General features: G+C 39.1%; 1 protein-coding gene across 3 annotated transcripts in view; it reads left to right on the plus strand.

Moving 5' to 3' along the window:
- The window catches only part of TMEM116 (transmembrane protein 116), a 102863-nt gene that overhangs the window by 33190 nt on the left and 54843 nt on the right, over positions 1-14830 (plus strand). For all 3 annotated transcript variants that reach the window (XM_029922947.1, XM_029922948.1, XM_029922949.1), the window contains exons 5-10: positions 5234-5338; positions 9862-9911; positions 11031-11114; positions 11521-11656; positions 13617-13761; positions 14355-14428. In XM_029922947.1, coding sequence (XP_029778807.1) covers positions 5234-5338; positions 9862-9911; positions 11031-11114; positions 11521-11656; positions 13617-13761; positions 14355-14428 — 594 coding nt within the window. The remainder of the gene's footprint in view (positions 1-5233; positions 5339-9861; positions 9912-11030; positions 11115-11520; positions 11657-13616; positions 13762-14354; positions 14429-14830) is intronic.

Consider the following 14830-nt stretch of genomic DNA (forward strand, 5'->3'; position numbering starts at 1 on the left):
TAGTTGGTTTTCTCTTACTGCTTTTAGGATTCTCTGTTTAATTTTTGACATTTAAATTGTTATGTGTCTTTATGTGGACTTCTTTGGATTCATTTTGTTTGGGGTGCTCTTTGCTTCCTGGACTTGGATGTTTGTTTCCTTCCTCAGGCAAGGGGAGTCTTCAGCAATTATTACTTCAAATAAGTTTTCTGCTCCATTCTCTATTCTCCTGAGACCACTATAATCTGAATGTTAGTACACTCAATGTCACCCAGAGGTCCCTTAAACTATCCTCATTTTTCTTTTTCTTCTTAAATTAAAAAAAAAACTAACGTCATTTTTCTTACTCTCTTCTTTTTTGTTCAGGTTCTTTTTTATATTTCTTTCTTTTTAAAAAAAATTATCACTGTTTATTCTCCCAAGTTCAGTGAGCATCTTAATCAGCATTACTTTGAACTATTTATCATGTGGAGTGCTTGTTTCCATTTCATTTAGGTCTTTTGCTGAGATTTTGTCTTGTTCTTTCATTTGGAACATATTTTTCTGTCTCCTCATTTTACCCGGTTCTCGATGTTTGGTGTTTTTTTTTTTAATTTTTTTAATGTTTTATTTATTTTTGATACAGAGAGAAACAGAGCATGAGAGGGGGAGGGGTAGAGAGAGAAGGAGACATAGAACTGGAAATAGGCTCCAGGCTTTGAGCTAGCTGTCAGCATAGAGCCTGACGTGGGGCTCGAACCCACGAACATGGGATCTGACCTGAGCTGAAGTTGGAGGCTTAACCGACTGAGCCACCCAGGCACCCCCTCGATGTTTGTTTCTATGTGTTACATAGACCTGCTGAGCCTCCTGGCCTTTTATTTTTTTAATGTTTTTTTATTTATTTTTGAGAGATGGAGGCAGTGTGAGCAGGGGAGGGCCAAAGAGAGAGGGAGACACAGAATCCAAAGCAGGCTCTGAGCTAGCTGCCAGCACAGAGCACGACACGGGGCTCAAACCCACAAACCGTGAGATCATGACCTGAGCTGAAGCTGGATGCTTAACCAACTGAGCCCCCCAGGTGCCCTGAGCCTCCTGGTCTTGATGGAGTGGCCTGATGTAGAAGGCATCCTTTGGGGCCCAGAAACACATTCCTCCCTGGTCATGAGAACCAGGTGCTCCAGGGATGTCTTCTATATAGGTTGTGTGTGCCCTCCTTTTGTAGCAGGCCCATGGCTACTATGGGTGCATGGTGTGCAGGACTGGCCCCTCCCCTGGCACAACCGGCTTAGAGGCCTGGCTGTGGCTGCTGTGGGTGCGCTGGTGGTTGAGGCTAGCCCCAGGTGAGGCAGGACCCAGTCACAGCTGTTGTGAGTAACTGGTAGGTGGAGCCAGTCCCATCCCTGGCAGGAGAGGAGCTGATTTGGAAGGGGCACTTGCTACGGCAGGTGGGTTGGATGGGACATGTCTATAGGGGAATGTTGAGATTGGGTGAGCAGTACTTGCAAGGTAGATAGAAAATGTCAGAACGGGTGTCCACCAGAGTTGGGCTAGCTAGGCAGAGTAGGGGAAGAATAATGACATTTACCAGCATTTCCATTGCTAGAGAAAGTTCCTATAGATTCTGTCCTTTCATCACCTGCTCTCAAAGTAGTCAATAAATCTTCACATATGGCCCAGATGCAGCCCCAAAGGTGCTTGCATGGCTCAGTCAGCTAAGTGTCTGTCTGTCTGTCTGTCTCTCTTTATTTAAAAGAGAGCGTGAGTACAAGATTAGGGGGAGGAACAGAGAGAGTCCTAAGCAGACTCCATGCTCAGAACAGAGCCTGACACAGGGCTCGATTCCACAATACTGGGATCATGACCTAAGCCAAAGCAAGAGTCAGACACTCAACTGACTGAGCCACCCAGATCCTTCTAAGCATCGGACTCTTGATCTCAGCTCAGGCCTTGATCTCAGGGCCATTAAGTTCATGCCTCACTTTGGGCTCTGCACTGGGGGCTTGTCTTCCTAGTGCTGGTCCCCAGGGCAGGTGGTGCCCAATATGGGGTTTAAACCCCTGAGGAGAACCTCCATGCCTGTGACATCCTTCCTACTTGTGGGTCACTGTGCTGAGGGTGTGAGTTCTGACCAGTCTGTGTCTCTTTCCCTTCAGCTTTTTTTGATGTGGCTTTTTCTTTATATCTTCAGGTATGGAAGAGCTGTTCTACTCATCTTCAGATTGTTCTGAGAGAGTTGCTTTGTATGTAGAGTAGCTTTGGTGTGTCAGTGAGAGGGAGCTCAGCATCCTCCTATTCCAGCATCTTCATCAGGATCCTCTCATGCTCAAAAAAATTTGTAAACAATTGATTGAGATGCAATTCATATAAGATAAAATTTACCATTTATTTATTTATTTATTTATTTATTTATTTATTGTAATGTTTCTTTATTTTGAGAGAGAGAGAGACAGAACATCAGTGGGGGAGGGACAGAGAGAGATTGGGAGACACAGAAACCAAAGCAGGCTCCAGGCTCCGAGCTGTCCTCACAGAGCCTGATGTTGGGATTGAACCCACAAACCACAAGATCATGATCTCAGCCAAGTCAGATGCTTATCTGACTGAGCCACCTTAGCTTCCCTAAAATTGACCATTGTAAAGTGAACAGTTCAGTGGTATTTACACAAAGTGGTGCAACCCCCATCTCTATGGGTATTTTAAGGCGTGGAGGCAAAGTATTTTTCAACACAACTAGGCAGAGTCCGTGTGTTAAATGGTCCATCTCCAGTTTGTCCTAATTCTTCACCACGCATTTGTAGACTTAGGACCACAGACCTTTGCTATGTCCTTATAATCGTATCTGATGTACATCCTAACTTATGATCCATATTCTGTGCCTGGAAACAGTCCCTCTATTTAACAATAATACCTACACATAGAACAATCCATTGTTACAACTTACATGGTCACAAAACATTAATGATTTTCTGTAGACTAAGCAAATATTTTTGACCACAATTATTGTGCATCAAGTTCACAGCCAGAATCCCTAGTGTCAAATTTTCACAATATAAATAATAATTTAAAATACACACATACACAGACACTCACACACATATTTCTTACAGAATTGTGTTTGGGGAAACTCCATTTGTTGAGTGGCACTGAGGGCATACTTTGCTAAACTGCTGTTCCAGGTACTTTTGTTTGGAAAATTTATCACAGTAGGTCACAGCTGTTTACTGATGAGTAGAAAAGAAAGCTTCACTGTGGCAACCAAAAAGTTTTAAGGTCTTTTAAGTTGTATAAAATGGACCTGCAGAAATGTTTAAGTGTTCTTAGGATGCAAAGTTGGAGCTGAAATGCAATATCAAACCAGCAGCAAAAATTATATAGCAGCCATCTCTTCAGGTCATACCTGGTACCCAGATATGCAAGAAAGCTTCAGGACGCCTAGCTTGTTGGCCTTGTCCCATATTCTTGAATAATCTGATCATATGTGGAGCCAGGCAGAGGGCCAGGGACACTGCCACTTCAGGGAACCAGGACTCAGCAGTGCTGCTGCGATCTCCATGGGCCAACTAAACATCTCCCACCACTGAGTGGCCAGGACCAGGAGCTGACAGGGTGCAGCAGTGGCCCAACCTCAGGCTTCTCAGTGGAGCTTACAAGCCAACCATGATTTATAATATTATATTAGATGTTAGACATTGCAGATATTACATTGTGTATATATATATGCATATATATATATACACTCTTTAAATTTGGTTTTGTTCTTGGATGTAGCTAACTCTGAATCTGTGGGATCCTTTCAAGGATTATTTTTCTAAGGCTTGCTTTAAACTTTCGTTAGGGCAATCTTTCATGTACAACTAATTTGGTCCCGTTAGTAAGGCAATACTCTTCTTCCTTATTTTTTTAAATTTTATTTATTCAGAGAGAAAGTGAGAGCAGGGGAAGGGCAGAGATAAAGGGAGAGAGACAGTCCCAAGCAGGCTCTTCATGCCCAGCGCAAGGCTCTGACTCATGAACCGTGAGATCATGACTTGAGCCACAATCAAGAGCCAGACACTTACTGACTGAGCCACCCAGGTGCCCCAGGAAATACTCTTCTTATGACTCTACCTTATTCTATAGTACTTTCATTTCCTGCTTATGTAAGGAAGTCTTTCTACTCTAGCTGATAGAAACACAAACTTAATCCTTTGGAGACTGTTCCACTTATTTCTCTCTGGTGGGTTTTTTGTTTTTATTTTTATTTTTATTTTTACTTTTATTTTTTATTTTTATTTTTAGTAGGCTCCACATCCAGCACAGAGCCCAATGCAGGGCTTGAGCTTACAACCATGAGATCATGACCTGAAGTGAGATCAAGAGTCAGATACTTAACAGACTGAGCCACCCAGGCACACTGCTCTCTGGTGGTTTTGATCCTGATCTTCATGGCTTTCGGATCAATACTTAATCATCACCAATACTTAATCAAGGACTGCAAATTTCCAGAGCACTGTCCCTCTGATCTTACAACCTGCTTCATGTACTGTAGCTGCCGAGAACTCTCCAGCTCTGAACTGTCTCCTCACTCTCCAGAATAGCCCGTACGTTTGGATCACTCCTCGTTGCACCTGTTTCCCTCACCACCACTCCCCGCCCCACCTTGCCAGTGGGCTGGGGCACTTGTTTGCTTTTCTTCTTTCAGGGTTTACTCTTCTGTACTAATTGTTACCTAATGTTTGAAAACCAAGTGTTTCATATATTTTTTCCAATTTTTAGTTTTTAAGGCTGAAGAGCAAATTCTGTTATTTCATCAAAGATGGAAGCAGAAATTTTTACTCTTAGATTTTGTCCCAGTGATTCCTTGCTGTCTTGTCAGTTCTTTGATGCTTTTAAAGATTTAAATACTCTTTTATCCAACATGTTTAAAGTCTTTAATGGGAAATTTGGTTCATTATTATTAGAAACAGAAATCATTATGGTTTTCCAATTAAAAAATAAAATAGAAAAAATATTCTAGGCTATCTTCATAAAAGTGAAACTGTTGGGTGAGAGGGCATGGATAATACTGTGGTTCCTGGGAACAGTCCAAAGGATAAAATAAGTAATCAGAGAGATATATTAGGCAGGCCTGGGTAGAATTCCCAGACATGGTCCAGTTTTGCATGTTATGGATATTAGATGGTAAGTTACTAATAGACCATTAAGGTAGGATTCATATAGTAGAAAATAATGTAATAAATTGAAAGAAGTCAGAGTGGGACAGTTATGATGAATTGTTTTGATTTCCACCTAGATATTCTACATTTCCTCATTTCTTTACACCGTCAATTACATCTGGTATCTATACAAAGAGCTGAGGGTGAGACACAGCCAGAGTGGACAGAACACATTTCCACTGGTAAGTTTTATTCAGAGCTAACAGTCAAGAACAGTATGCTAAAATAAACCCATAAATCCTTGATAAACAGTGTAAGCAATCTACACTGGTTAGGTGAATTCATGGAGGTTAATAAAAGAAAAATTATGTTCCCACAGAGTTTCTGTCATGTTCACAAGATTTTTTCTTCTCTCTTGCTACCAAAAAAATTTAAAATATTTTGATTATAGGAAACATTATTTACAGTACTGTCATTACTGCCTGGTTCCATCAGGTAAGGAAATCCTCTTGGCTCCATGCTAATTCATCATTGTTGCTGGAGTAGGAATAAGATCTCAGGTAGAGTCAGGGAAAGTGCTTAGTTTGCTAACTCGGGATTTGGGCAACAGGTATTGGAAAGGGAGAGTGTTCTGCTTGGCTGTATCGCTTCAGTATGTGTGGATAACAGATACTGTTTGCAAAAGGGCAGAGGAGTTAAGTGTGCGGCCATCAGAAAACAAGGTAGATCCAGGGAATAGTTGTTTTCCTTTCTTTGGTTCAAAGAGAGTTTGAGGCACTGTCTAGTATTACACTTACAAAAGAGAGAACTCTAAATGAGTGCGTCTGGATTTTGTGTGTGTGTGTGTGTGTGTGTGTGTGCATATTTTTACATATCACATAATTTATTTCAAGTGTACAATTTAATGGCTTTTAAAGCAGACTTACCAGCTTGTATAACAGTCATCATAAATAAGTTCTAGAATATTTTCTTTATCCCAAATTCTTCATGACCATTTACTGTTAATTTTCTACCCATCCCCTGCACTAGACAACAGCTAATATATTTTCTGACTCTATAGATTTTTCCTTTTCTGGACATTTCATATAGGTAGAATCATCCAACATATAGTCTCTTGTGTCTGATGTATTTCACTTAGCATAGTTTTGATGTTTACCCATCATAACATGTATAAGTAATTTATGCTTTTTTAGTGTTGAATAGTATTCCATTGTATAGTACACTCAGTTTCTTATTTCTGATTCTATCAGTATATCACTAAGTGATCTTAGAAGACATTTTTATGATGTTAGCCATTTTCATTTCATTTTTTTGGTGGAGGGAAGAGCAAACGGCAAAGAGAGAGAGAGAATCTTAAGCAGGCTCCACGCTCAGCATGGAGCCCAACATGAGGCTCAGTCTCACAACTGTGAGATGATAACTTGAGCCAAAATCAAGAGTCGGACGCTTAACTGACTGAACCACCCAGGCACCCCAGACATTTTCATTTCTTTGGCTCTCATTATATATTTTAATCTTACTATACAAATCTTACTATTCCAGTTTTCTTATTTCTACAGTTTCCATTCTGCTGTGGTTTTTTTTTTTTTTAAAGATTTTATTTTTTGTTAATCTCTACACTCAGCATGGAACTTGAACCTACAACCCCGAGGTTAAAAGTCTCACACTCCACCCAGGAGCCAGCTGGGTGCCCCTGTTGTGGTTTTTTTGAAGGGGAATTTTTGTTTAAGAGCATCATGGAGTAATTGAATCTGGAAAACCTCCCCACATACCTTTCTCTAGATCCTACAGATCAGTTGTAGGCTAAATGAAAGATGGTATACTGTCATGCACATGATGAAACTCAATAAAATTTGTTGAATGAGTAAATGCTACTATAGCATTATCAAAAGAGATTTGAGAGTGAATCAGGAGATCTATCTTCTAGATGCAGTTCTGTCATTTATCTCCTTTCTGATCTTGAGCACATCATCTCCTTTTCTTGGGCCTGTATTTTATAAAATGAAGTGTTGGTCTCTGTGATCTTTAATGTCCCTTACAGCTTCAAAATGCTGTGATACTCTAAGTCCTCATCTGACTGGGTTCTAAATAAGATATGCTTCTTGCATTTTTCTAGTCTTGTCCTAAGATATACATTGTTGGAGAAGATTGAGAGCATCGAATGCTTTGAAAACTTTTTTTTTTTTCTGGAAGGAAAATGGACAGTGAGGATCATTGAAAACTTAATGTGAGAAAACCTCCTTAGTTAGCATCTTGAACAAGATATTAATAGTCTTGTTCCATAGAACTTTCTGCAGTGATCAAAATATTTTATGCACTGTCCAGTTTATTTATTTATTTATTTTTTAACATTTATTTATTTTGAGAAAGAGACAGAGCATGAGCAGGGGAGGGGCAGAGAGAGAGGTAGACACAGAATCGGACGCAGGCTCGAGGCTCTGAGCTGTCGACACATATCCTGATGTGGGGCTCGAACCCATCAATGAGATCATGACCTGAGCCGAAGTCGGAGGCTCAACCGACTGAGCCACCCAGGTGCCCATGGTTAGTAGACACTAACCATGTGGCTGGTGTGATTGAGGGACTGACTTATTTAATTTAATTTTAATTTTAACCACATGGGGTTAGTGACTACCATATTATGTAACTCAGTACTATATTCTGGTGTTTTTTTTTTTCTCTTGTTTATGTCTGGAAAGTCAACGTTTATAATTACTCTCTCTTCTATATTTTAAATTTATATAGTTTCTCAGTTCCCTACAATTAAGTAATTGCCATGGATATATATCCTCGTACATGTTTGTCTACATAATCCTAGAATCCTAGAGCTGGAAGATACTACAAAAAAAAAGTTCATTTATCACCTTCAAGTACATAAATGTCTAAAAAGTTCTATAGACTTATATGGGTAGTATTTCAGGTTTCTGTTCATTCACTCACAACCTAAGAGACTGGAATTTGGGAGAAGTTATTTGGCTAAAGAGTAATTCTCTAAAAAAAGTTACCATGATGAGACCAGAAGCCAAGAATGGGAACAAGGAGAAAGATTTTTCTGAGGCTTGGATTCCTGTCAGGAGAACAAATTAATCTTTGAATGAAATGGAGGGAGAGACTTAAGATTAGCTCTCATATATAGCATTCTATCATTTTCTGAGCATAGAAATGCACATATTGTACTTTATAACTCATGCCATGACATTAGTTCCACCAAGGAAACCTAACCCCAAATTTTAATCCCACTGCCATTTATTCTGTCATCATAGCTTTGTATCAGGAGCCTTGAAAATGTTTTTTCAGTTCGTGGGGAACCTGGTGCTAAACCATTCATGGACGACCTGCTTCTGGGCGGGGTTTTGTACGTAGCAGAGCAGCTCCCTCGCTGCGATCTATTGAAAGTCAGCCCTTGACACAAGGGTTTGTAAAAAACAACAAAAAAAAAAGTTTTTTCATTTTGAGTTCTCTTTTAAATACCCTAGCAAGACTTGTGCCCTAAACTATTATCAGTAAGATTTTTTTAAATATATATTTATTTATTTTGAGAAAGAGAGAGAGAGAGGGCTAGCGAGTGTGAGCAGGGAAGGGGCAGAGAGGGAGGGAAAGAGAGAATCCTAAGCAACTTCAGCACTGTCAACACAGAGCCCTGCGGGGTTCGATCTCATAAACCATGAGATCATGACCCGAGCCAAAATCAAGAATCAGATACTTAACCTCATGAGATGGAGCCCTAAGCTGAAATCAAGAGTTGGATGCTCAACTGACTGAGCCACTCAGGCACCCCATATCAGTAAGTTTTTTTTTTTTATCAGAGATTCATTGACAACAAGATAAGAACAAGAATTAAACACAGTTTAGTCTGATGGATAGAGGATAGAATAAAAAGAGAAGGGACACAGGTGGGAGAGGTCACCAAAGACTAATTTACTTATTTCCCATTTTATTTAAAGTCAGCATTGGCTCTCTTACTTGAAATCATTTGCTATTCATGATCTTTAGTTTTTAGGGCACATCAATTACCCATCTCTGATTACTGATTAATTACTCACTTAATGCTTATTGATCCATAACAATGCCATTCTAGAATATAATATGATCTCTTACCTCTGAACAGAAAAAAGCTTGTTTTCTATTCTGGTCTCACTTTAAGGTATTCTGTTCAAAGTCTTTTACCATAAACTTCTAGTGGGTAGAAACCATTCTTCTGTTATTTTTCAGTGTCTAACACAACTGGGGGTTTTTGAAATGTTCTTTCTTTTAGAAGTCTAACCAGTGTCACATCTAAAGGGCTTATTTGACCCCCCTCTATTATGCTAGTTGTGGCCTGTTAAGTTTTCTGCTAGTGATCTCATACATAGATTTCTGCTCCACCCACAAGGTCTGAAAAGTCCATACCTCTCTGGATCTAAAGAGAAGAGGATTGAACTATTATTAGAAGGTGGAGGAGTACTGTGTGATTTCATATTTACCTTTTTTCTTAAGAGAATTTGTTGTAGTATCCAAGTCTTATATTAAGCTATTTCTCTCAGGCTCTCTTTGTGGCTACTGTTGTTGTACTTCTTAGAATATAGTAATACAGATACAATTCTCTTATTGCCAGTGCTAAGAAACTATCTATTTAATTGAATTTTATAGCAGATATTGCTTGATAGAACCAAGGTAGCTCTTGGGAATTTTTGCTCTTTGATCAAGTGGTAAGTGATGACCTGATATTTAGTAAATTATGATTGACGATATTCTAAGAATTTATTCACATTTATCCTTTTCACAGGTTGTAGATTATACTTGTCATGTTGGTCAAATAGCCATCATTTTGTCAAGGTAAGGTTTTTTACTTTCCTTTCTGGCTAGGCATAGACTCTCATTATTCTGTCCAATTTGGAGCAAATAGGAGGACAGTGCCCTTTATCTCCATTGAGTCTATCTCTCCTAAGTCTCCAAGCCTTACTGACTTGGAAGCAACAAATGTATGATAATTGGTACCATAGTCCCAGATAGAATAGGCAACCAGTTTGAAGTTACAGTTTGGAGTTTAGCCTCAATTTTGCCATCAACTCTATACGACCTTCAACAAATATTTGCCTTTAAGTTTTAAGACTTCTAATTCCTTTTTATATCATAAAGGGTTATGATAGAAGGCTATCAAAATTTTATCCACCTTTATAATATTGGGTGAGAATCTACATCTATTAACCCCAGGAAGGGTCTTCACCTAAAACAGTGGTCATATCAGAGTTGATGTTAGAATTTGTAACTTTAAAAAAAAATTAATGTTTATTTTTGAGAGACAGAGAGACAGAGTGTGAACAGGGGAAGGGCAGAGAGAGAAGGAGACACAGAATCTGAAGCAGAGTCTAAGCAGACTCCAGACTCTGAGCTTGTCAGCACAGAGCCCAGCACGGGGCTCGAACCCACAAACCACGAGATCATGACCTGAGCGGAAGTTGGCCACTTAACTGACTGAGCCACCCAGACACCCCTAGAATTTGTAACTTTTACATTTGGGTCTTTTCCTCTTACAAAGAGCTGGCTATAATTAGCTGGATAGATAATTGGTTATTTAAATGTATGCTTTGGAAAAGCTCCCAGGAAGGGACTGATCAGAATGAAGTTACTCCTGGTTGTCCTAGAAAGTGAGCACAGAACTCCTTGTTAGGTTTTTCCTTTCACTTTGACCATACCCAGAGATTCTGACAATCTGTTAGATTTCATCAATGTAGGTATGAAATACATTCTCCACTCCACTTAGCCAACAGTAGGACAAGAAGTATTTGTAAGGCTTTTCAGGTATTTTTCTTGAATAAATTATATATATATATGTATATATTATATATTTGTGGAGAGTGGTGGAGTGATAGTAGAACAGAGTATTCTGCAAAGAGGAAAGGGAATAAAAATATTTGAATATTAAGGTGATAAGTTTTGTTTTTTTCCTCCCAGCCTGATACCTCTGCTGTTGATGACACCTGTATTCTGTCTGGGCAATGTCAGTGCATGTTTCCACAACTTCAGCCAGAGCCACAGGTAAACAAGGACTAAATCTATCATTTTCATGGTAGACTACATCTTTTCTTTTCCATATATAGATTATGAAACTGACATGCTGCCCACTGTGCTAAGAGGGCCGCTCTTTTCCACATAGAGAGATGGAAAAGACTTTCTATGTATGTTCTGGCCAAGTTGTTTGTATTTGGAACAAGGCTCTATGGAACCTTAGTGTAGTCTATAGAGCAAGGTGTAGTCAAGGCAAAAAATACATAAGTAGAAATATAACACAAAGAGAGTAGAAGGTAACGTATCTATGAGAAAGAATAAGGGGTTATGGGCAAAGTTTAGCAAAATGAGAAGTAAAATCGCATACTTAACTAAATTTTGTGGCACCAAATTTTGTGTCTTTAGCAGTACTCCTGTCCATTGACTCCCTTCCTAGGTGTATTCTGATGTACTCACCACCGTCAGCCATGGCTGAGCTGCCTTCTGCCAACACGTCAGTTTGTAGCACACTTTATTTTTATGGGATCACCATTTTCCTGACCAGCTTTCTCCTCAGCCTCCTCGCCATTGTGGTATGGTGCTACCTGTCTTTATGGAAAGAAAGGGGGGATTTGAAGGGATGCAGCAGTATTGCTAGGGACTGGGAAAAATGGGATAAAGCGGCATTTCCTAAAGTTCTAGATCTAAGAAAGTAGCTAAGAGATATTGGCAGTTTAAAATTTTTTATTTTTTAAATGTTTTTTAAATTTATTTTTGAGAGACAGAGACAGTGCTAGCAGGGGAGGGTTAGAGAGAGAGGGAGACAGAATCTGGGCTCCAGGCTTTGAGCTAGCTGTCAGCACACAGCCTGATGCAGGGCTCGAACCCACAAACCGTGAGATCATGACCTGAGCCGAAGCTAGACGCTTAACCCACTGAGCCACCCAGGTGCCCCAACAGTTTAATTACTATTTCAGTTTTTGGATCTCTCAAGATTAAATGATTAATGAGAAAAGAGCCTATGTTAATTATGTGATAATTATGCTCACCCTAGAACTAATATATATTCCTGTGGACCCTCATGGAAGACCAGACCAGAAAACTAGTATGTGTCAGGCATATCCTTTATTGATAATTTGATAATTTTCCAAATAAAGGAGTTTTCTTTTTCAATTATTTTAATTATATTATAATATATATATTATATATATATATTATAATTATAACCAATATTATTGGTTATAAATGCATTTATGCTATGTCTGACTGGGGTTAACATGCTAAGTGGCTTAGGCAGTTACTAAATACTCATTGACATCATCAGAATGATGTACAATTAATTAGCCATGGGACAATATATTATTAATATGTAACTGCCTAGTATAAAATCAATACACAAGCGAATATGCCTCTTTATTTGCCATATCTACTTTTTATTGTCATTTTTTCCTCTCTCCATATGCTGGTTCAAGGATTACAAACTATCTGCCTGCAGACCAAATTTATCCCACAGATACATTGTAGTTTGCTAGCACAGCTGGCACATGTGAACCAAATATAATTACAGAGAATTTCCTTTGACAGTTTAAAAATAAGTTATGGGGATAGCTTAGTTCAAACTAGCAACTATGTAAAGAGGGTGAAATGGTTAGTTTATATTAAGATAGTTTTGATAATCTACATTTAGAACTAATTGACAAGAGAGTCAGGTATCCCAAAGCCTGGCATCGTGGGGATTCTTGCTTCTTTAGAATAGCCCAAGCTTCCGTGGTCATTCAGAATCAGAACTGATTCTAGTAGACGGAAATATTCCCGAACAAGTAAAAGCCTACCTTCTTTTGATTCCAGTGTCTGTGGGGAAAGGAAAATACATGGCTAAACTTAATTAAATAATTGGCTTATTCACTTAGGGAGTGGGTCTGGATTATTAGGGAAAATTTTAGATTTGGTTAGATTTATTACCAAGATTGTTACCTTACTCCCCACAAAGAGCACTTTGGAATTCTAAACTGATTTGTATTTGTTTCATGAGCTTAACCTTATTCAGATAGCCCCCAAATAGAAGGGGAAAAGAGTGTTTTTTATCTAAGGACAATAAGAGACTTCCTAATTTTTTTTTCTTAGAGTTGAGAATTTAAGCCCAGCCACAGTGCTAAAATATTTATTGGAAGGGTATTAAGTACAGAATGCTAACATAGTCTCTAGTTAAGCATTTTAAGAGGGTTTGGTTAGATCTTAGCTTTAACTTCCCATACATATATGGTGATTAGCCTCAGGGGGAAAAAAAAAGCCTGAGGATTGATATAATGTTTATATATTGAATGTGGTAAACAGAGGTTTGGCTAATATCTGTCCATTTCGCAGCCAAACAAAATCCGCTCTGAAGATAATTTTCTCTCAGAAAAAGACTGGTCTGTCTTAGATGGTAAAGAGACTATGTTTTGCTGCTGTCAGATCCTGAGAGAAGGGATCCCTCTACAAAGATAGGAGGCCACACCGGGGAAGTTTTACCATGCCTCAGGCAAACTACTCACCGGCTGTACCCATGTTTAGGTCTTACTCATCCAAGCCCAGTCCCTATATAAGAAGTTTGTGAAATCTACTGGCTTTCTGGGGAGCAAACAGTGGGCAGTGATTCACATCATGGAGCAGCGAGTGCGCTTCTACCCAGTGGCCTTCTTTTGCTGCTGGGGCCCAGGTGGGTCTCTTAAAGGGAAGAGCCGGGTAATGATGAGGGCAGCGACTGGGTTCTGATCAAGCAAAGTGGTCTCACCACCAAGGATGACTGCAACTTGTAAAATTCCTGTCCAACTGTAGAACTTGTGTTTGTCCCACTCATATTTCAAGTTTTCCTAACTTTCTTGTTTTTCTTCTTATGTTTTAGAAATTAGGGTAATTAGACATGAGTTGCAATCTAATAGGAGAGAAAATGTCCTGACAGAGCTCAGAGATATTAACACCTGCCTTTCCTACTACACAAAGTGTAGCGAGGATCAGATTGGATAATGTTTATAAAAGAGGTTGGTAAATTCTGAAATGCTAAGAAGTGTAACTTACCTTTCTGTAGTGTGTCTTACCATCATTGCTACACTAATAACCTGGGAAGTTTAGTCAGTGAGGAATAGAAGTTGGATCCTGGAGGCCCAGTGGTTTATGTAACTGGCTAATCTCACTCCTAGTCTACATTATGCCTGTGGCTTTATTGCTCACAGTGCTTAGGCAGGTGTACTGGAGAATTTATGCTTAGATAGGCAGGGTTGTCAACAAGATTCATACTTTGTGTTTTCACAGCCGTCGTTCTGATCATTGTAAAGTTGACTAAGCTACAGAACATGAAGCTCCACACGGCCCTCTGTGTCCTCCAGGTAACACCTTCCACATCTGTTTTTACACCCTCTTATTCTGTTCTCTTACACTGCCATTACTCAGTAAGCATAATTTTTTTGCCTTAGCATATTTATTTCAACATTGCAATGGAGAAAATATATTCTTTATATTCAGTTATGAAGAATGTGAAATTTTCCTCATAGATGAGGTAGATATTTTGGTGAAAGTGGTGCCATGCATTCCAGAGCATATGTATCTCTGGTCAACTTTATTTTATTGATATGTTCTTAAGGGATGGGTAACAAAAACACAAGATCTATTAGATAACGTTTTTGTGAAACACTGATAATGACATGATTCTCTCCCATCCAGAGTGAATTGAATGGGATAAATGAGCTATTCTAGGTAAATGGGGAGAGAGGAGTGCAGAAATAGAATGA

This window comes from Suricata suricatta, chromosome 14 (assembly GCF_006229205.1).
Source record: "Suricata suricatta isolate VVHF042 chromosome 14, meerkat_22Aug2017_6uvM2_HiC, whole genome shotgun sequence".
NCBI classification, from domain to species: Eukaryota; Metazoa; Chordata; class Mammalia; order Carnivora; family Herpestidae; genus Suricata; species Suricata suricatta.